The following is a 23,702-nucleotide window of genomic DNA, read 5'->3' as shown; positions in this document are numbered from 1 at the left end:
TTTCAGTGAACATGCAATGATGGCTCTCTGAGACAGTTCTACGTATGATGGGCTTAAGGTGGGTACACACTTAAACAATATCGACCCAAATTGTAATTTCCGGGCAAATTTGAATGAGCATACCGTTAAGTGTGCATGTCCAATTTGCACGCTCCCGCAAGTTTCATGCGATATCTTCTCGCCCATGCTGCGTGGTCAATTATAATTTATTGTGTACGATGCCATGCTGCCGAATGCAGCATGGTATCCTGCATCGCACCGTCGCCCCCTACATCGTGCAAGTGTGTATGCACCTGCCAATTCAGGGTCCTGTTGCCCGTCGGATTGGCTGGCTACTGTACACATCGTTCTGATGTACAGATGGTTTAAGAAGTTCACCAGGGGCTAAATGTAATAGGGTGGAAGTTGTAAAAAAAATGTGAGTTTACTGCTAAACTTGCATTTTTTTATAACTCCCACATGTAATAGGGTGCGAGAAAATGCAAACGTGCATGTTTCTCGCATTCCTGCAACTCGCAATGGCCTAACTAGCATCCAGATGTTCTCCCATGGAAAGCCTACAACTCGGCCAATGTAATAGAGTGCAAGTTTTTAATTACTTGCCTAAAAACTCGCAAAACAATAGACCTGCAGGTGCGAGTTACACAGCAGCATGCACAGATCAGTGAGAATCATGAAGGCTTCTGTGTGTAAAAACTAGTAAAATATTACAAATAAAACAAAAATTACTCCCCCTCCCTAAAAGCACAACCTGCACCAGACTCTTTCTACTGGAGGTGTAGTGCCAAAGCTGTGGGACCTGCTCCACAGGGTCCCTTGGTCAAAGCATTTCACCCGACGCTGGTCAGCCTAGGTCGGGGATTCCCTCAATAAAGAGATTCCCCCTCTCCAGGGCACCCCAGGCCTGAGCTGATAGCCTGGGGCTTTCCCTGACACCCCTCGGCGGTGGGTGCTGAGTTGATTGTGAACTGTGCGAGTTTGACTCGCACAAAAAAAACTTCCACCTTATTAAATTCCACCCAATATTTTACTAAGGAGAAGATGTAGCAAGCCTTCTAAAGAGTGGAGAAGTTGCCCATAGTAACCAATCAGCTTCTACCTGTCATTTTATAGAATGTATCTATACCCCTTTTACACCAACCGAATAACCCGGGTTATTGCCGGGTCGATGCTCTGTGTGAACGGCTTCCAGAAAAATTTCCCGGGTTGATTTACCCGGGAATCTTACTCGGGTTGAGAGCAGGGTTGAACACGGGTTGTTCCCATGTCATGCGGCAGTGTGAACGGGTGCTACCCGGATTATTTTACCCGGCTACATTCTGCTATTAGCTGATTGGAGCTTCTGGGGCGCTGGCAGATGATGTCATTTGTCAGGGCCCTGCAGAGAGACGCACACGCAGCCATTACTTGCCTGCCTAACCTTCTGCACACAGCCTGCACCACAGCCTGACCAACTCCCACAAAACGCATGCTGATACTCAGGCTGCCACAGTCAGAACTGCAGCCTGCACCACAGCTTGACCAGCAGCTCCAAACGCAGGCTGATACACAGCCATAACAGCAGCCTGACCAACAGCCTGTTCCTAAAGCAGCTACAAGCGCAGGCTGATACACAGCCATAACAGCAGCCTGAGCCACACCCTGTTACTACAGCAGCATGGGTGCTGCATCGAACTGGACCGATGCCGATATACGAGAGCTACTGCTCATCAGGGCGGAGGAAGAAATTAAACGCCAGATGACCGGCACAGTTAAAGATGCAGTAGTGTACCACAATATAGCCCAGATGCTGGAGTCCCGAGGGATAAAACGCACGCAGCAGCAAGTGGTCAATAAATTGAAGGCCTTGTGTAAGCAGTTCACTAAAGTGCACGATCATAACCGCAACAAAAGTGGTGCAGGCCACAAGGAATGGGTGCATTACCAATTGTGCTACAGCGCTTTTGGAATTACAGCGCTTTCAAACTCCATAGCACTGTCCTCCTCAATTGCGCCATCCTGCACCAGCCAGCAGGAGGATAGTCAAGAGGTACCGGCTACACAGGTTACCCCGCCGTCCTCGCAAAGCAGACCAACATCACAGCTCCTACTGACCGATGAACCTGGAGAAGGTAGTGGGATGGATTCATCTGTGAATGCTGACAGGATGGATTCATCTGTGAATGCTGACAGTATCGCTTCCACCATAGAAGAGGTAGTTGAGACAAGCTCAGAGACTGCGCCCCCTAAAAAGACCCCTCCGCTATGCGCTAATAGTAAGTATTTTAAAAAATAAAAACACCCACATTACACACACACACACACACACACACACTACATTCACTTAAATCCAAATGGTAACTGTTGCAGAGTGCTGCTAGCGTGCAGGTAGATAGAAGGCCACAAGCACATGTACGCAAACACCACTGCTATCTTTACGTCGGTTCAGTGCATATTATATTTTTGTTTTTCCCCTTTGCAGTCTACAATGTGCCACCCAGAAAGAAGAAGCTCAACAGGTCGGAGCAAGCAGCTAGAGCGATGACTTCTGTGATCGTGGAGCATCTCCGCGAATTGGATGCCGACATTCAGAGGCCGGAGGATGCTAGATTGGATCGGTTTCTAGAGTCCGAAAGGCAAATGCAGCAGTCATTTATGAGGCAATTAATGGTTATGCAGGATAGACAGATGTCTTTTTTTGAGCGCACATTTGGTCGTGGTTTTCCAAACCAAACACAGGTATTACCACAGGCCCCAGTGTACCCAGAACACAGATTTGGGCAGTGCAATATGGGTCCCAATTATTACAACCCTAGCACTAACCCTAACACAACACAAACAAACCAAGAGTCACCACAGTATACAGTGTATAGGCAATTGCCGTAAACATGGCCATTTTAAATATTTTATCGTTGTACCAACCGGTACATGTTCTATTTTAGTTTTGTTTTTTTATATTGTGTGGCTAAAATTATCATGTTTATTGTGTGATGGCACTTTTCATTTTTTTATTACTTTTATAGTACATTGTTTTGCCCGCAGGGATCTATAAGGCACTTTTCTTTTATACTGGGCATACGATGTTTGACATATGTTTTATACTGTTTTTATACTTTTTATACAATCTGAGAATGTGCTAAAACTGTTCTATTAAAAAAAACAATATATGCACATGGTTAAAGTAAAAAAAAAAAACTTTAAAAACAAATAAACCAAAAACATGTTTGGAATATGAAATTTTGCCTTTTTATTTTAAATCAATAAGGGAAGGTTTTTAGAAATGGTGGCCCGAATGAGCTCGGCGCTGTCCTCATGCTCCCCCACGTAGCTTACTGCATCACTTGTAATGCCCCCCACCTCAGTGTCCTGCACATTCCACTCGGGAAGGAAGTGGTCCTTTTGAATTTTGCAAATGTTATGCAGTATGCAGCAGGCTGCTACTACATGGGGCATGATTTTTAGGTCCACATCATTCCTCTTCATGAGACAGCGCCAACGTCCTTTTAAACGTCCAAAAGCATTTTCCACAGCCATCCGTGCAGAGCTAAGGCTATGAGTGTAGGTGACCTTTTCCGGGGACAACTGTACATGTTGTGTATAACCCTTCATTAGCCAATGCTTCAAAGGATATGCCGCATCCCCAATGATGTGGACCGGGACCTCCACGCCATCTACGGTCACCGATTTCTGTTAAAAAAAAAATATGGTCACTATAATGAGAAGTGGCATAAGGTGTATTCACATGGTGGTCAAGTAGGTTTCAAACATTTCATGTATTTTATAGCACAATATATATGTTGGCAAATACTTTGGAATATCATGCATTCCGCACCATTTCACACTTCATATTTTGCTAAAGCACATAAGAATAGTGGACATAAAGAGTAAAAGGACCATATATTCTTACCTCTCTAGGGAAAAGCCATCCACCCCGCTTTTCCTCTGCTATGCTGTACAAGTCAGAGTTGGCTAGTACTTTGGCGTCATGTGCCCGTCCAGGCCAGCCTATGAAAACATCTGTAAAACTAAAACAAACAAAAAATGAGTATTCTACCAACAAAAAACTTAAAATAAAAGTAGATATGAAAGAATAATTTGTACAAATTTACTTACCAGTATCGGTGGTCCACAACAGCTTGAAGAATAATGGAATGCCACCCTTTACGATTATAATAATCCACAGGGTTTTCATGGGGGGCGATGATGGGAATGTGGGTGCCGTCTATGGCACCAGCACACTGCGGATACCCACACCTGAGGAAGCCTTGGATCATTTCATCTAGGCGCTGTCCTCCTGGCAAGGAGATAAAGTGCTGGTACAAGGTATCCACTAATGCCCTCGTCACCTGGTAAATGATCTTGCAGACTGTGCCAATCCCAACACCAAATAGACAGGAGAGTGTGTGGTACTCTCCGGGGGTAGCATACCACCAGAGTGCAATGGCTAATCTCCTGATTGGGGTGATGGGCTTTCGGTAGTTGGTGGTCTGCATCATCAGTGCTGGTGCCAGTAATTCCAATATATAATAAAAGGTGGCACGCAACATCCGAAAGTGTTCCAGCCTCTGCTCCACTTGTAAAGCTTCTACAGTCAGCATGAAAGCTTCTCCATGGTGGCGGTCTCTGGCCCACATTCTTCTATTTCTCATCGTGGTCAATCTCATCATGGTGGTGATGTTGGCTGATATCAGTGCTCTCCTCCTGCACAAATATTGGCGTTGAAATCTGGCTCTCTCAGCCAAGAATTGCGCTCTCCTCCTTGAACCCTGCACAAGGTGCCACATCATAAAAAGCTGCATTCAATTCTCTGTTGCTGAAATCAACAGAAAGCTGAAAACAGTGAGGACATCGGGAATACCCACATGTGCTCCGTATGCCATCATTGCTGCAATGCTGTAAGCAGTCCCCGCCCCTCTCTTTTGTTTGCCTTTTGTGACCTCATCTTTGTCAACCCTTAAAAAAGTCAATTTTTAATGACATCTATAGGGAAAAGCAGGGATTACCCGGGTTCAGTGTGAACGGGGCAAACCCGGGAATAACCCGGGTCGAATTGCAGTGTAAACGGGGTCTGAAGCCGAGTTCGACCCAGGATTGACCAGTGTTCAAATTCCAGGGTCGGACCCGGGATTTTGATGTAAAAGGGGTATATCTGATAATGCTAGCTAGGAGCTTATTGGTTGCTATGGGTAACTTCTCCACTTGCCCATTACTCCACTCTTTAGTAGGTTTCATACATTTCCCCTAAATGCATTTGAATCTTTTTGGACATTTCCTAGTTATATCATACCCAGGAAGCTGGACCTACATTTTCTCTTATCTTGTATTTCAATGCTCAATGTTATGGTGACGAGTGATGGAAATTTTGCCGAACATGCACAACATTCCACCTCCAACATTTCTCCATAGCCAAATTTGGGAAGGGTCAATTCTAAGCTGTAGATATACAAATGCACAGCTCACATGCTGTTAATTTCAGTTGTACATAGAGTATTATTCCCAAAATATGACAGAATCACTGGACACATCCAGGGGCGTATCTGTAATGGGTGCAGTGTGTGCGGGGCACACGGGCCCCCGGGTCCAGGGGGGCCATGCACCGCACACCCTGCACACATATTATTTTAAACTCACCTGTCCGTGGTCCCGCGTCGGGTGGCAATGCTGCTCAGAACACTGGAAAATGGCCGCCGCAGCCATTTTCCCGGTGTTCTGCACATGCGCAGTAGACACCGGACACACTCTAGTGCCCGGAGTCTACTAATGCTCTAGTGGCTGGCCAGCCGTGTGAGTCGGCTGCTGGCCACCGGGGAGAGAGGAGGGGGCCCCGCACGGGGAGGGCACACGGGTCCCTTTCTCTCTTAAAACGCCCCTGGACACATTCCTTTGATGTTGATGCTTTTTCAATATACCAAATGCACAGAAAATACTGTAGCGCTGCTAGTTTTTAACCCTCGTCGTGTCTAAATTTTGTTGCCTTAACAAATTGTCTTTTACAGCCCATCCCTAAAGAGATGCTGAGAAAATAAGCAATAGTGGTTGCAACCAAACACATTGCCAATTGTTACGCAAAACCCCTGTGACCACTTCGCTCCTACAATCTGGCTTGGCTCACTCATTTAGGTGGGGCTGCAATAATGACGTATCAGTGTAGTAATAGTAGCTATGACTATATTCAGTAACTGCCAAAGATGATCATCAGTTAAATTTATAGAGGATTTCCATTAAATTGTCTTGAATTTATCGACTTTATACTGTATGTCCTGCAGAAAATGTTGCTAAATGTATTACTTTATCTGTCATTGCATTTGTCTATGCTTTTTACCTATACCTTTATATCATTAAATAGAAATGTGAATGAAATAAAAGCTGCTGCAAATTACACACAACACAAAAAATATATAAAAGTTACATAAGGGTGTATAATCCCTTTAGCCATCAATTGGTACTATAGAATAGAACAAACTGCCCCAAATAAACCCAAATTCCGCTAATTGTTGAGATCCTTCAATTGTTCCATTTAAAAAAAAATAATAATCAATCATTCTAGACATTTTTTTTATCAAGATTTTTCTTTTTCTTCAAAGAACTTTTTTTAAAAATTACAAATCTTCCAAAAACAAAAAAAGTTTATTAATGATGAAAATTCCAGAAAGATAATCATTCTAAGCATACGGTACCTGACAAATGACATATTTTGTCATAACTGCATTGAAAATGTGTCTCAGTTAGTAATAGACATGTCATACATGTCAGAGCTGTGGATTTAATGCAGCTTCTGGCAGAAAGTTATTATGATTCAGCCAACCGCAGGATTTAGGGAAATGACTTTTCCTTTGGTATATTGAGAATAGAGAGATATTATTTTGACAACTTACTAATATTGTGAAATCCTTCTAAGAAAATGGGTAACACGTTTCGCACTTTCTGGGCAATGTTGCAAATATTCAATTTCAGGTTACAGAAAATCTGTGTGATTAGCTCTGATTCAGTAGGTCAATAATAAATGTTCTGGGCACATACTGATTTCTCACTTGGGTTTCATCATCCAAAATACATAGTGAGTGATGATTGCCTCTCAACTCAGATATCTTCCTGTAAATGTCTTCTTCAGTGGGGACGGACAGATGAGATCATTGATCATGTTGCATCAAAGCATCCAAATCAGTTTAGAACACACAAGCTATATATGTATTTATGTATGTGTGTATATATATATATATGTATAATACACATCAAGTGACATTGGCACCTGCCAAGTGGTGAAATAAATTAAGTAGCAAGTAAAAAAATTGGTGTGTTGGAACAGGAAAAATGGGCAAGCGTAAGGATCCAAGCGACATTGACGAAGGGCCATATTGTGATGGCTATATGAGTGGGTCAGAGCATCTCCAAAACGGCAGGTGTTGTGGGGTGTTCCCAGTATGCAGTGGTTAGTTCCTACCGTAAGTGGTCCAAGGAAGGACAACCGGAGAACTGGCAACAGAGTCATGGGTGCCCAAAGCTCATTAATTTGCATGGGGAGTGAAGGCTAGAGTGTCTGGTCATATTCCACAGAAGAGCTGCTGAAGCACAGATTGCTGAAACATTTCATGCTGGTTATGATAGAAAGGTGTAAGAACACACAGAGCATTGCAGCTTGCCGTGTATGGTACTGCGAAGCCGCAAACTGGTCAGAGCATCCATGCTTTCCCTTGTCCACTGCTGAAAGCACCTACAATGGGAATGTACTGTAAGCATCAGAATTGGACCATGGAACAATGGAAGAAGGTGGCCCAGTCTTTTACATCGTGTGGTCGACCGTGTGCATGGGCAACATTTACCTGGGGAAAAGATGGCACCAGGATGCACTATGGAAGAAGGCAAGCAGGCGGATGCAGCGTGATGCTCTGGGCAATGTTCTGCTGGGAAATCTTGGGTCCTGGCATTCATGTGGATGTTCGTTGCTGTGTATGGGGGCTCTGTAGCTGCAGACTGGTTTGAGTGCCCATGCTGACCTCTGTCCACCACCGAAAGAGCCTACAGTAAAATGGGCACGTGAGCGTCAGAACTGGACCGCGGAGAAATAGCAGAATGTGGCCTTGTCTAATGAATTACATTTACTTTTACATTGTGTGGACAGCCGGGTGCGTCATTTACCTGGGTAAGAGATAGCACCAGGATGCACTATGGGAAGAAGGCAAGCTGGTGGAGGCAGTATGAGACTTTGGGTCCTAGCAATCATGTGGATGTTACTTTGATACGTACCACCTAGCTAAACATTCATAGAGAGAGGGGCTGGGACACAGAGGAGGGGGAAAAGTAGCGGGCAGACTGAGGTGACCCAGCATATGTTGAGTCCCTTTACCAGTCTTCTGTATTTGTTTGAAAGTTTCTGTTTTTATCCTTCATTTATGTCTTAGTTTAATCACAAAATTGATGGGACTGTGTTTATACATCTATCGTTTTGGGTTTATTACATTGGTCAATATGTCTCTACAAATGAACTTCCTGGTAGAAGTTCTAGTGGGAGGTTCAAAGTAGAAATGTCCGCAGACAGGGTCACCGAGAGGCGCGTACTAATTACCCGGGCTTGTTGGTAACACAACATGCAGATACAATAGTTTGTGCATATTTTGCAAATTTTTAAGAAATTCAGGTGTTTGTGATGTTATGAATGGTATTAATGAGTTTGACCTAATAAGAGGAGAGGTGACACATCTCATATGGTCTCGAAACGCGTCGGCAGGAAGGAGGTAACCAGTGAATGTCAAACACAGCTCCTTAGAGGCAGGGCTGGTGCAAGGTGTCTCTGCACCCAGCGCCGTCCTGTGCTTCCCCTCTGCCTGCTCCTTCACAGCGCCCTCCCCCTGAGCATAAGATAATATCTGCTGCAGATGGGTGGAGTGTGGGGATTTTATCCAGCAGGACACCATGCCCCTGTGCGGCTGCACTATCGGAGCGTGCCTGAAGCTGGCTCCGTTTAGAGGTCAGTGATGCAGTAAGGAAAAGTCGGGTGGAAGGACGCCCTCTATGCCTTAGAGAGCGACGGCAGAGCGAACGCACGCTGGAGTCTAAAGCTGCCCACCTTTCTTACTTAGCACATGTCATCTCCATGAAGTGTGTGATTAATCGGTAACATCGAGACCCATCGGAGCCGGACGCAGCGCTTGAGGTACACCCTACCCCACCGCAAGCACTGCGATCACTGCAGGCTAATAAAAAAACAAGTGAAGTGTACAATGACGCTTCTTTGCAAATTATGCACACCCCTAAAACGCTATTTAGACGCCCAGCCACGCCTGCATCCGCACATCCACTCCCCCGTTCACAAGCACCTTCCCCTGTTACCACCCACAAACAGCGCTATCTGTCACTCAAATTAGCGTCCAGTCTGTGTACTACAAGCGCATAATTCCCGGCCACAGTGACTGGTTCGCGCATGAGTATATTGACGCATGCGCAAATGTGCGATAATCGCCCCTACCGTGCGTCCGCAGCTTAGCGAACGGGTCTGAATCAGGACCTATATCCCTATTATATTCTTTGCCTTCTAAGGTCATGGTTTAGAGGTGCTTTGCATTAATACCCTGCAAAACTTTTTGTTTGTATATTTAAGTGTTGTAACAACATCTGCACACACCCTGGGTAGTGCCTGGGTACACGTCTCTCATCATTATACAGATTTCACTCCAGGTTTTTAGGATTAAAACCTTGATATGCACCCTAGCAGATCTCCCATTAGTGCAGCGCTATTTGTATATTACCCTACCCCCTTTTTACTTGTTGGAGGGGCCTGGCGGGGTCCCGGGTCCGATGCCGCCCCCCCCTCTCTCTTACTTGTCAGCAACTCAGCACACACTGCTCATCAGCAGTCTCCTCTCCTCCGCCTGTGGGGGGGAGTGATCACACTGATTGCGCCCCCCTGGCTTTGCTCACAGCACCCCTTTCTCCAGTGCACAAGGGTAGCGTGGCCACACCTCCCTCAATTAGGTCACATCTCCCCCTACCCCCCGGGCCCGCTTCTATGACCCTGGTGCAGACCCCCATGTTTTGGTTCTAAATCGTCGTCCTGTTTTGGCAAAACCACCCACAAAGGTTTTCATTCAGTTTTGGTCTTGGATTTCTTTAGAAATTGATAATAATACATGTTAAATAATGTTGCTTGGACCTGTTTTTGTTCCTATAGTATTATTAACACCAATAACATTCATTCTTCGTCATCTCCAGTCAATTTCAACCACCTCATCGCACCTGAAATCACGAGGGAGGAACTTAAATCCAATCCAATATACTCTAAATCCAGATTTTAGTTCCGAACTTGGCAAGACGACTCTGGACCTCATTAAGAGCCGCTCGCAAAATACGAGCTCTCGCTCCGAATGAGGGCGGCCGCTTTGTTTTTTGAAGCCGGCCTCCTGGCCTCGCGCTAAGCTGTGGGTGACCACTCACAGCTTTAGCGAGCGGGCAGGTGATGGTCGCGATGGTCGAGAACATCGCGACCATCGGGGCTTGCGACGAGACCCTTGCGGTAGGGTCTCGTCTGCCGTAAGCCCCAGTTAGCTTCCTGCTCTAACAGCGCAGGAAGCTCCCTACGAGACCCTTGCGGTAGACCCTTGCAGTAGGGTCTCGTCTGCCGCAAGCCCCAGTTAGCTTCTTGCTCTAACAGAGCAGAAAGCTCCCTACTGACATCACTGTATGGCCACTGGTGATGTCAGTAGGGCCGCCTACAAATGGCAGGCGTTCCTTCAGGAACGCCTCCGTTTGTCCGGCCACCCCCCCCCACAACGCCTACAAAACGTTTGTAGCGAGCCCCGGAGTGAGTGAATTTCTCACTCGCTCCGGGGCTTGCGCACGCACACTGTGAGCGCTGCATAGCGCTTGCGAGCGGGTCTGAATGAGGTTCTCTGTTCGACTCAAAACCGAACTGCTCATCTTTAGTGATTACTATAGGTGTCAGTGAGTTATAATTCACACACACACACTCCATGCCTTTCTTGTGGCATGTAGTCTAAGGGTTAATAATGACAGTAGGCCTGGTTCAAAGTTGGGAATAGAGTAAGAAAGAGCAAGTAACTGTGCCTCTTGGTAAAACCAGTTTAGGGACTAGAGCTGCTGCAATAAGAGGTTAGGGGTAGGGATTAGGGCTAGGGTCGAAATACTAACTTGATTACCGGAGGATCAGAGGTCTGACTTGGATGTCACTTGACTACCGGGACCTGGAAGATGCTATTGGAGCCGTTGAAACGCCGTTGGAGCAGGTAAGCCACCAGGGACAATTCTAACATGTCTACATGACGAATGTCCACATGTCATACCCAACACTTTGTTGTATATGAATATAGAGCGCCACGCTGATTTCCCTAATTTGGAAATATGTAAAAATGTTCTTCTATGTCATATTCTTTGATAAGTAAATAAGACTAGTGTAGTTTATGAATTCCCACTGAGGCACATTGCATTATTAATTGGCAGAAAGGACAGTGTTTGGTTTAAAGTTCCCAGACCTGTTACTGAATGACCAATTGACATAGACGCACTAAGCTAATTACCAGACCACGTGTCCTACTAGTTATAGAAGAATGACAATTACACATGCCTTCTTATTGGAATTGTGACAATGCATAGCGGGTCAATGTTTAGGCCCTGCACACGTGCAGCGGCCGCACTGTGCGTGCGCAAGCCCCGGAGCGAGAAATTCTCTCGCTCCGGGCTGGCAACAAAAGGGACATTGCCATTTCACAGGCTGTGTTTGAAACATGACAGTTGGGAGCTGATTGGCTGGCACCTTATCACAGACTTATCACTTTTCACTCTGTCTCCTAACACTGCTTAGTAAATAGACCCCTAATTGTTGTACATAGTTTTTTAATATTATTTCTTGAACTTTTCATCTCGACAGTCTTGTATATCAAATCAATGGGTCACCCTTACAAAAGCTTCCCCAAGCAAAGTACAGGGAATCCTATATAATAGGGGCCGGCAATGTGAGGCTCTCCAGCTGCTGTGGAATTACACATCCCAGAATGTCCTGCTTCTGTTTTGCTGCTAGAGCATGCTAAAACTATGGCAGGGCATGCTGGGATGTGTAGTTCCATAACAGCTAGAGGGCCAAATGTTCCCTACCAATGCTATATAACAAGAATGTTAAATTCAATTTTTACTTTAATGTGCATTCGCGATGCCGTACATACTGGCAATTATCGGGTAAACATAACGATGTTAATATCGCTGGTATAGACCTAGAAAATTGCAAAGAGCAGTTCTTCTGGTAAGAGCTGTCCTTTGTGATATAGGTACAGAAAAAAAAGGGATTTTCCCTCCAGCACACTGCAGCAAAATCAACAAAAATACTTGAATCCTACATAATAATAGAAATTCAGAGGTATTGGTTACATACATTTGCAAATATATGAATAAGCGCTGGGCCAACGTCAAGGCTCCTCTATACCAGCGTCTCTAACATTATGGGGTTCACATCCGAGACGCAGGGAACTCCCAAAGAATCCAGCCAAGGACTATCCCCAGGGCATCACACGAAAAAGGTGAAAGTGAAGTGTAAAGTATATTCACATAGATATTTTTTATCACCTTTCTATTTGTTTGTTTATTATTTATGTAATTTTAACCCCTTACCATTAACACTTATTGATTTATCTTCACACAACTATACTTTACACTTCACTTTCACCTTTTTTCCCTTTTTCGTGTGATGCCCTGGGGATAGTCCTTGGCTGGATTCTTTTGGGGTTCCCTGCGTCTCGGACGTGAACCCCATAATGTTAGGGACGTTGGTATAGAGGAGCCTTGACGTTGGCCCAGTGCTTATTCATATATTTGCAAATGTATGTAACCAATACCTCTGAATTTCTATTATTATGTAGGATTCAAGTATTTTTGTTGATTTTGCTGCAGTGTGCTGGAGGGAAAATCCCTTTTTTTTCTGTAGTTCAGTGTAAACCCCGCCCTTTACACGCACCTGTGCAATGTCATTAAGTTGATGTGAGTGACCACCATACTCTTTGTTTGCAGCTTTGTGATAGAGGGACTTCTGTGTTTATGATCCAGAAGTCCCTCTGGTGTCCTTCTGCACATGTGCAGGAGGAGGCACCCGCTGCCGGGGGGAAGGGGTGCTGGAAGGGATCCGATTGGATCTCTCTCAGGGGGAGTTGCGAAGGGAAGCCCATAGACTTCTATTAGATAACACCATCTAAAGATGGCATTACCAACCAGGTCCAAACTCCGGAATGTATCACATTCCGGAGCTTGGTACATATGGAAATGCAGCCAAAACTCAGAAAATGGAGGTTTTCTGAGATTTGAATGCATTGCACCCCTTATGTCTGTGCATCCCACCCTCAATGAAATGCATTAATATACCTAAGCTGATGGCATCAATCTGATTTCAGTCTCCCCTCCGTGCTTTGGTTGTATGGGGATGCAGCCATTATGTCAACATTTTCATTGTCGACGATAACAATGGCACACCACAATGTCGACAGTAATGATGTCATCATGGATGCAATGTCGACATGGGACATGTCGACATCTGCCAAATGTCAACATTGTTAACACGTGAAATGCCGACATTCTGCATGGACCGGAGGGTAAGGGTTAGGCTGCAGCAGTGGAAGGTTAGGCAACTGGAGGGAAGAGTTAGGGTAAAGCACTAGGAGGAGAGTTAGGGTTAGGCTGCAGCAGTGGAGGGTTAGGCAACTGGAGGGAAGAGTTAGGGTAAAGCACTAGGAGGAGAGTTAGGGTTAGGCTGCAGCAGTGGAGGGTTAGGGTTGGGCTGCAGCAGTGGAAGGTTAGGGTTAGGCTACTGGAGGGGAGAGTTAGGGTTAAGCACTAGGAGGAGAGTTAGGGTTAGGCTGCTGCAGTGGAGGGATAGGCTGCAGCAGTGGAGGGTTAGGGTTAGGCTGCAGCAGTGGAGGGTGAGGCTTAGGCTACTGGAGGGGATAGTTAGTGTTAGGCACTAGGGGGAGAGATAGGGTTAGGCTGCGGCAATGGAGAGTTAGGGTTAGGCTACTGGAGTGGAGCGCTAGGGTTAAGCTCTAGGGGGAGGGTTAGAGATAGGCACTAGGGGGAGGGTTCGGATATAGGAGGGGAGGTTAGGAACTAGTGGGAGTGTTTGGGTTGGCTAGTGGGAGTGTTTGGGTTGGCGACTGGAGTGGAGCATAAGGGCTAGGGTTAAGCACTAGGGGGAGGGTTAGAGTTACGGTTTAGTGATACTCACCGCCAGACCAATTGCAGGGAACAGCCAGAAGTCACCATCAGCTGCTGACCACCAGACCCAGAAGACACTGTTGCCAGACCTACTGAAGCAGGTAAGTCACTGCTACACCCCTGAAGAATGTTTTGTCAACATTTTAAACATGTTGACATTTCATCAGTGTCGACTTGGTGAATGTGACAAAATATACAGAACCTGGTTGTATGAGCTTTATGTGAGTAAAGAAGCAGGAACCTTAAGACTCTCCTTTCTCTGAACCTTCACTACATTTATCTGCTTTTAACCTATATTTGGCAAGGTTGCGTTGTTTGAAATGCTCTGTCACGCCGGCAGCCCGAAGGGAGAGGATACCGACAGGGCAGGTAAGTACTCTATCCCTACCCCTCCCCCCCTAATCATAACCCTTCTTTAGTGGTGCCTTGCCCTAACCTCCCCCCGGGGGTGCCTATCCCTCCCTTACCGCTGCCCCCGGGTGTGGATAATCCTCCCCATAGGGGTGCCTTACCCAAACCCTGCTATGCTCCCTAAACCTAACCCTCCGTATTGGGAGCCACCGATCTCATAACTACATCTCCTGTCACCTATTATTTCCCCTTTATGCCTTAAAGTGAATGAGCAAAGCTGTGACGCAGCTAATATGTCACCTATAGACTAATAAAGGCTTGTTTTATAATGCACACAGCATTTTACCTCCTGTCCCTTCCATGTCAGAAAGGAGAAAAAGTGTAAACTGACATTTAGCAGTATGGGCTCCTAACCGGCTGCAGGCGGTAGCACTTATAATTGCCAGTGAATTTACTGACGGACAGTAAAACATACTGACATTTTCCTCCAACAGTAAAAAAAAGAAGAAAAAAATAGGCTATGTAGTTAAATTTTGCCATCTTGATCACCTGTCATTTGCAAACATTGTTACTTTAACTTTTAGATAAATATTATACAGGGAAATGAAAGTCCCTCAGCAGTGATTCAAATAGGGAGCCACACCAATTGCTAGTGAGTTGGCAGCATTTGGTGTGGAAGTTGGTGTGGCTTCCTATTTGAATTTTGGACTGTGCTGTGCACTCCCCATCCAGGGCCCTCTCCTCTCTCTCGGCGGTCAGCAGCGTCACCGCAGCAGTAAACTCTGGGTACTAGAGTTTGCCCAGAGTCTACTGCGTATGCGCAGGTCACCGTGAAAATGGCACTGCCGCCATTTTCCCGGCGACTCCCCTAGTGCGCATGTGCACAGTGCAGGACTTCTGAGGGGTAAGTGTTACAACATATGGGTGCAGGGTGTGCAGTGTGGGCCCCCCTCGGACCCAGGGGCCCGTGTGCACTGCACACCCTGCACTCATTATAAATACGCCCCTGCTATGCTGCAGCCCCACCTCTGAAGCCACCAGTGTCTGTGACTGTCTGTCATACACTTAGCACACAGGGGTATACTGTATTTACTAAAGTGCGAGTTTATAGAAGTGGAGTTGTTGTCCATAGCAATCAATTAGATTCTAGCTATTATCTAATATAACCCACAGTCACTGCGGAGGACTCTCCAAACTCCCTGTTACAACATAACAAGGTGATAGTGGAAAGTGCTGTCTATCAATCAATATAGTTTTATAAAAAATGGCAGTAATAAATATTTATACAAATTGACTGTAATAACTAGGGATGTGCGCCGGAACATTTTTGCCAGATTTGGTTCTAATTCGTCATTTGGATTTGGATTTGCCAAACTGCGGTGACTGGCTTTGGATTTAGATTTGGATTTTAATATTTTATAAAAATTGCCAAAAAAAGCTAAAATCACACAAATTGTTTTTTTTTTATTCCTAGAGTATTATTAACCGCAATAACATTAATTTCCAGTCAGTTTAGAACACCTCACAGCTTATAATATTGTTTTCACCATTATTGGCCAAAGGTTGCAGTGAGCTGACTGGTTACTAAGCAACAGCAGCGGCACAACGACACAGACACCACAGTTTAAAGCACATCTATGACACATTGCCACACAGCAGTGGCAGAAATGAAAAGTAGTGCACCCACCCAGTGGGGTACGGCCAGCAGAATCACAGTACTTGTTTACAAAGTGGGCTATGGCCCAAGGAGTCACAGTGCACAATCTTATTCACATTACACAGCACATAGTGCCCCTGATTCACATTACACCATAAAGTAGTGTCTATTATTTATGTTACGACACACAGTAGTGCCCCTTTTACACAATGCTCACAGTAGTGACCCTTTTACACAATGCCCACAGTAGTGACCCTTATACACAAAGCCCACAGTAGTAATGCCACTTATACAATGCCCACAGCAATAGTGTCCCTTACACAATGCCCCCAGCAGTGGTGTCCATTACACAATGCCCCAGTAGTGGTGCCCCTGTGCAGTCCCCTTAGTAGTAGGGCCCCCTATGCAGTGCACCCAGTAACATGCCCCCAGTAGTAGTGTCCCCAGTAGTAGTGTCCCCATTAGTATGCCCTCAATAGCAGTGTCCCCAGTAGTATGCCCCCCCAGTAACAGTGCCCCCATAGTAATATGCCCCCCCAGTAGTATGCCCCATTAGCAGTGACCCCAGTCGTATGCCCCCATTAGTAGTATGCCCCCCAGTAGCAGTGCCCCCATTGGTAGTATGCCCCCAGTAGCAGCGCCCCCATTAGTAGTGCCCCCATTAGCAGTGCCCCCATTAGTAGTGCCCACAGTATTAGTGCCCCCAGTAGTAGTACCAGCAGTAGCAGTGCCCCCAGTAGTGTGCCCCCATTAGTAGTATGCCCCCCAGTAGTATGCCCCCATTAGTAGTGCCCCTGTAGCAGTGCCCCCAGTAGTGTGCCCCCATTATTAGTATGCCCCCCAGTAGTATGTCCCCATTAGTAGTGCCCCAGTAGCAGTGCCCCCAGTAGTGTGCTCCCATTAGCAGTGGTGCCCCCAGTAGTATGCCCCCAGTAGCGCCTGCTTACACACACACACACACAAATAAAAAATGTAAAATAAAACTTACCTGAATCCCCGCTCCTGCCGCCGTCCACTCTGCTCTGTCACCCACTGAGGAGGGAGCTGGAAGATGGAGCTCATGTGTGAGCTCCACCCGGCTCCCTCCATGCAGCAGCCGATGAGAGTCTGTGTGACTCTCATTGGCTGCTATAACAAACACACAGCTGCTGCTGGTGGCTGTGTGTTTGTTTCTGTGTTGGGTCTGCCCAACACTAGTGGGGCCCTGACGTCGGATTCTCTCGCAAGAATTCAACATCAGGAGGCCGCCGTTCAGCCTCGAACGGGGATTCGAGTCAGGCGGGGAACACCCGAACAGGAGTGGTTCAGATTCCACAGAATCCGAACCGCTCATCTCTAGTAATAACCCAGATCAGGTCAAATGCCCTGCAAATTTTGTAACACTATAACTTTTTATAAATGTTTTATATAAACTGTATAGCAAGATCTAGTTATGGATAATTTTTACCAAATAATACAATGTTCACACATTTAAACCGTGACCAGAAAATGCTGATGTAATTGTTAAATAAGCAATTCAAGGCCACTGTTTTTAGTGGGGGCCGCGTTTTTTGGGGGAAGGTAATTCCCTCTAAGCTGTGTTTTCTTTGTCTAGAAATACTCAGACACATTTCCGCTGCTAGACTGATTACAAATGACTGCTGTGTTTTCTGATATTCCGGCATCAAGAAGATTGTCCATTGAACTGAATGCATGATTTAGTCACAGTATGGAGAGATATTGGCTTTTCGGTCAAACCTGAGTCATATACAGTAGCAAATGTATAAGAAACAACCCTATGGAGGGAAAACAGGAGAAATCCGAGCACCACAGAGATTCAACTAAACCCATTCTCTACCTCCCCACACTTTAACCCTTTATTGATGCCTCTGAAATAAAAATAGCAATATAGCACTGTACTTATTTTTTCTTAATAAATAGAAATACTGTCTAGGGGGTAAACTTACTAAGATTCGAGTTTGGTCGATTTTTTTTTTAAACTCGATTTGCATCGCCGAATCTCGGGTGATTTTCCCGTTTTTAAACTCGCAAATTTACTAAGAAATGAGTTTAGCTGAAAGTGAGTTTTCCGATGGTAAGGCAGATCGAGATATCTCCCCCGAGTAGCAAGTTTACATGAGATTACTCACCCGAGATTGCAGTGTTTTCTCTCTGCAAAACTCTCCCGAGCAAGCAGCCTGCACATATCAGTGAGATATGTGAAGGCTGCTTGTGTGGTCAACCTGTTAAATAAGGGTTACATTTTTATAAAAAATTACATAGGGTCCCCCCCCAAAAGCATAACCAGTCCCAAACTGGTCAGCCAGTCATGGTTCCAAAAATTATGGGGAACAAAATGAGTAGTGTTCCCTGGTAATTTAGGAACCAGCACCTGGCTGCAGAGCCCATGCTGGTTTTAAATACAGGGGAGAAAAATTGTGTAGGGGTCCCCTATATTTAAAACCAGCACCAGACCCAAATCAACCAGGGTGTAATGCCACAGCCAGGAGACCCTATTACTGGGTCTCCATGGCCAAAGCATTCGCACCCGAAGCCGGTCAGGCCAAGCCAGGGATTTCAGGGGAGGTGGGTACCCCCAAAAAATCCAGGTGCTGATTCCTAAATTATGGGGGAACCCTACTCATTTTGATCTCCGTGACTTTTAGAACCAGCACTGGCTGACCAGTCCGGGGCTGGTTATGGCTTTTGGAGGGGGCCCTACGTAATTTTTTTTTTATAAAAACACTATACATTAACTACACATGCAAAAACATACACAAACCACAATGATCTGTGTGAGTTTCTGGCAAACTCGCAGCTCAGGAGGTTGATTGTTTGAAACTTCAATTTCTCTGCGAGTTTGTTCCAATCTCTCCAGAAATTGAAATCTCGAATCTTAGTAAATTTGCAAGCTGCATCTTTTTCATTAAAAGTATTTCCAAGTTTGCACGATGGTGAGGATATTAGAGTTTGCGATCTCACCCGAGTTTTATGAGTGAGATTAAAGAACTCTCTCTCCCAAACTCACCCGAGTTTGTCTTTAGTAAATTTGCGAGATGAAAAACATGCCTAAACTCACCCGAGATTGTCATCTCTACCAAAGTCGAATCTTAGTAAATTTACCTGTAGTTATTTTGTGAAGCTTTGATGTAGCTGCAAATTTAATGCCGTCAATGCTATTACCTTCTATTCTTTCTTGTATGGTGTACTTATTTTTCAGAGTTTCTGGCACACATAAACACCAGTAATAAATTAAAATGACAAGCAGATATGAAAAAAGAATCTGGAATTTGTATTGCAGGTTTAGCTCGCTATCTTTGACATAATTTACACTATGACCTGTAGATGATGATGTTCAGAAAAATCGTGTGTAGCAACTAAAATGTGCTAATATAAATAGAATGTTGGGTTGCCTGGTGACCCTTAGAATGTTGCTCATAAACTGTACTGAGAGGCCTGTAGGAAGACAATAGAGGTCAAACATTTCAGTGTTTTGTAGCAGCGTGAAACTAGCCGGGTTATAAGGGGTGGCCTCCGCCTCAAGGAGGGATTTGCTTTCACTGGCCTTTACTTACAAACTTCAGGCAGAGAGAAAATTAAGCACTGAAATAAGTTTCTTGCCAATTTATGGGTTTATGGAGAAAATCAAATGACTTGAGTGGGCACTACCGTAGGAAATGTGTTTTGTGTTTTCTGGTATTGTCAGAAATTATACAATAACACTGTACAACAAATTAATACTTTTAATTTGTTTCCTTTCTAAAAATAGTCATATATTACTAAGTTGAGGTCAAGAAAAAATAAAATGATTTCAGAATGTTTTTACTAGCTTTATTTTTTGAGCTACACTACTTGCACTATACTGTATGTACATTAGTAATATAGTCATAGTTAAAAGCTATTTTAAAATAATTTGATATTTTCTTGATAGAAAGTAAATAACATTTGTTTTAATTCAATCAATCACAAATAAGAACACAAAACTAAACAAACATACAGCATACAAAACAAACATACAGCATATGAAACAAACATACAGCATATGAAACAAACATACAGCATATGAAACAAACATACAGCATACGAAAGTACTATCTAATATAGTGGCCTATTCATGGGGGTGCTTTCTCTTTGCTTGTCGCTTGTACTCCTCTTCTGGGGCATCTCTTGTCACTGTCCAACAGTAGTGATTCACCTACCCTGATATCTTTGTTCCATTGCTGAGATGTCTTGGTGGAATCGCTCACTATGCTTGTCACTCAGTGCACCACACTTATCTTGTGTGGGTAATCCCATGAATCGCATATATTTGAATAGTTGAGGGAACAAATAACTGATTCATTTAATTGGGTCATTAGGCCCCGCCCCCTCTGCGCGGAACGCAGATTGCTGGTAAGATTCTCTCCTTTCTGCCCACTTCACTAGGAATACCCCTACATCGTCATAAATGGGCTATATCTCGGAACTCAGAGCTAACTGAGAGTTTTAAATGTCATATTCATTCTTTGCATTCTGAAATCAATTAGAAGTAACTATTTTCACATCGGAAACATTTTCATTGTTGTGCAGTGTAATCAGGGTTGACTCAATGTTTGGCAATGGGTGTGAAGTACATCTGGAATGATTCAGCGAATGGTACACAGCGTCCAATGACTTCACTCATTTTTTTTCATGCCTAGCATATTAAATGGTAATGTATTAATTTTGCAGCACATCCCTAGAAACTGCATATGCCCTATGTACATGGGCGTAACGACCATAGGTGCAGGGGGTGCAGTTGCTATGGGGCCCAGAGCTGAGGGGGGAGCCCATCTTCTGTGTCAGTTACATGTGTTATATACATTTTTCACCATTGGGTTGTACATAGGGGCCCTAACAAACTTTTGCTATGGGGCCTTCAAATACCTAGTTACGCACAGGGTAGTTTTACCAACAATGGTTGTTATTTATGAAGTGTACCAGATGTGTACATCAGTGTATAAGTTACAAAGTTATAAATTGAAATTATAAACTTCCATTTTCTGTATCATTATTATAGTGTTATAGTGCCATATAGGAGGCTCTTGCAGCACTTCCCAAGTAAAGTGGCAGCTTGATGATGCCGTTCACACCGAATCGTGTCATTGTGGTCCCACCCCTCACTTTACAAAGCCGGGAATCGCGGCTTTGTATAGGAGGGACAGGGCTGTGGTGACATAATTGCTGCAGTACCCCTCCCCCTCACACCTCCCACCTGGCCACTACCTCCTGGAGGGGACAAAAAAATTATTGGAAACTGTGCCCCAACATTTTTAACATATGAGGGTATATTTACTAAAGGTCCATTTTAATCAATCAACATCAATATTGTGTTTCTGGGGTTTATAACACATTAACTAACATACAATTTTTTATTTGGTTTTTAAGTATTAGTAAATCTGTGATTTAGCCCCAGAAACACAACATCGATGTTGATTGATTTTGATAGATTTTCATTCATTTTAAATTTCTTAAAATCGATTAAACTGGACCATTAGTAAATATACCCATTGTTGTTAATTTCCTTATTTTGTTCTGTTTAACCATTAATCTCATTCTCATTCCTTTTCACAAAGTCCTAGTTATCTTATTCCTTATGGTTTTTTTGTGCACTACCTTGAAGCTCCCCCTACTGGACAGCAAATAAGGACACTTGCAAAAATGTTAGTTGATGCATAACACTAGACCCAGTAATAATTTTATATATCTTCCTGATGATAAGGAGGCTGGTAAGGTGACATAATGATTTTTTTCTCATCAATGAAGTCATAGAACATAATGGATGTGTCTTTGAACAGCTTCAAGCCACCATCTTTTCTGTGCCTTAGATTTGTTTTGAGACTTTTTTTTGAGACTTATGTGTTTATATTTTGTTGAGATAACAAAAACTTAATACTTTAGTAGTTTATTAAGTCCTAGACTGTCTTAGCGATTCTAGACAGCCCTGGCTTTATGGAACGGCCTTGTAGGGCTTGGATATTTTATATGCCACCGCATTTTTTTTTTTAATACTCTGGGGATTTTTTGGTATTTTAAGAATGAATTTTATCTTTTAAATATTTCACCATAGGTTGAATAATAGTTTGTATATTTTTAATTCATACATTTATAAAGATGTGATGAAGTTGGGATTGCCACAGCAAGCTATATAAATACATGGAGAATATGCACTGACACGGTAGTGGCTGGGGTAAAATAAAATATTAAATATTATAATCAAGACTGGTTGAAGATATATTTTACTGTATATGGAATGATAGATAAAATTACAGTAGCACACAAGTGGACTTATTGTTAAAATGAAAGAGTTCTGGACATTCCGTGGAATTGTTATCCCTCAACTGACTACAGACAACGGTAGGTAACAGACTCTTATATTGTTAGAATCATATTTGGAGTTCCATATAGGCCATAATGAGTTTATTTGAGTCTATTGTAGAGCAATTCTGTTGATAATTAGAAAATAAAAGGTGTCAGAGAGCTTTTCCAGGTGCATAACAGCAATTGGAACTTGTGGTATATAAAAAAAATTTCATATGTCAAGTTAACAAAAATTTTTAATAAAATCATTATTCAAATATCTAACAGTGGGCCATTGGGCCATTTCATTTTGGGTGTCTTTTTGGTGAGTGGGTCTTTTTTAGAAAGGTTTATTTGGAGCCGATGAAATTTATTATCATCCACGTTGAAGTTGGTCCGGTCAATCAAAGAGGAAAAGTGGACTGTTTTGAATGAAATTTCCCTATAAAGAGATTATAGTGGACATTCCATCGGTGTGGATTCCAAACTGTGAAAACGTCTGAAATCTTTTCAATCATTTCAATTAATATTTAAAAACATCTATGTGATTTGCGCCCTCAAATTTATTTATTTTTTGTTATCTAGAATTTTGTTCCCACTAACAGGGATTCTTTTTGAGGTGCAGCATTTACATCTTAGCGCAAAATAAGGGCTTTTTTCTGTGTATATATATATATATATATATATATATATTTATAAAAAAGAAGAAATATTTAACTTTTTTTAAAAAGTGCTTGATGTTATTAATTACCATTTTTCCTTTTCCGATTCCCATTATTGTCATAATGATCAGTATCAGTATCTCAAATAGGTGATACTCAGCAATAATTTGTTAGATAGCAGAAAACCTTATATCTGGCGAGAACAGTCTTTGTTGCTAGAGACAGTGCTTTTTGGTCCTTCATCAATAAGCACCTTCGTTTTTATATAATATATAGGGGCCAATTCATCATCACTCAGTTTTTACAAAAGCAGGTGAAAATGAAAATTTTCACCTGCAATTGTAAATTGTAAGTATTCAGGCCATTCATCAAGAAGGTAAAGCAGGAGATATCACAGATATCTCCTGCTTACCTTCCTCTGGCGGAATGGCCCACTGTCCCCATACACTAGTATCACAGATATCTCCTGCTTTCCTTCCTCTTTCGGAATGGCCCGCTGTCCCCATACACTAGTATCACAGATATCTCCTGCTTTCCTTCCTCTGGCGGAATGA

The 23,702-nt window shown here is 43.6% G+C and overlaps 1 protein-coding gene across 1 annotated transcript in view; it reads left to right on the top strand.

Annotated features, from left to right (window-relative positions):
* The first annotated feature begins 218 nt into the window (after positions 1-218).
* Positions 219-23,702, top strand: part of LOC148517896 (uncharacterized) — a 71,670-nt gene continuing 48,186 nt past the window's right edge. Inside the window, exons 1-3 of the mRNA XM_088478063.1 lie at positions 219-243; positions 1,902-2,255; positions 2,462-2,718. Of these exons, the coding sequence (XP_088334189.1) occupies positions 219-243; positions 1,902-2,255; positions 2,462-2,718 (636 nt within the window). The remainder of the gene's footprint in view (positions 244-1,901; positions 2,256-2,461; positions 2,719-23,702) is intronic.

The sequence above is a fragment of the Taudactylus pleione genome, unplaced genomic scaffold, assembly GCF_031769625.1.
Source record: "Taudactylus pleione unplaced genomic scaffold, aTauple2 ptg000206l, whole genome shotgun sequence".
Taxonomy (NCBI): domain Eukaryota; kingdom Metazoa; phylum Chordata; class Amphibia; order Anura; family Myobatrachidae; genus Taudactylus; species Taudactylus pleione.
Note: the sequence above shows the minus strand (reverse complement) of the source record. Positions and strands in the feature narration are given on the sequence as shown.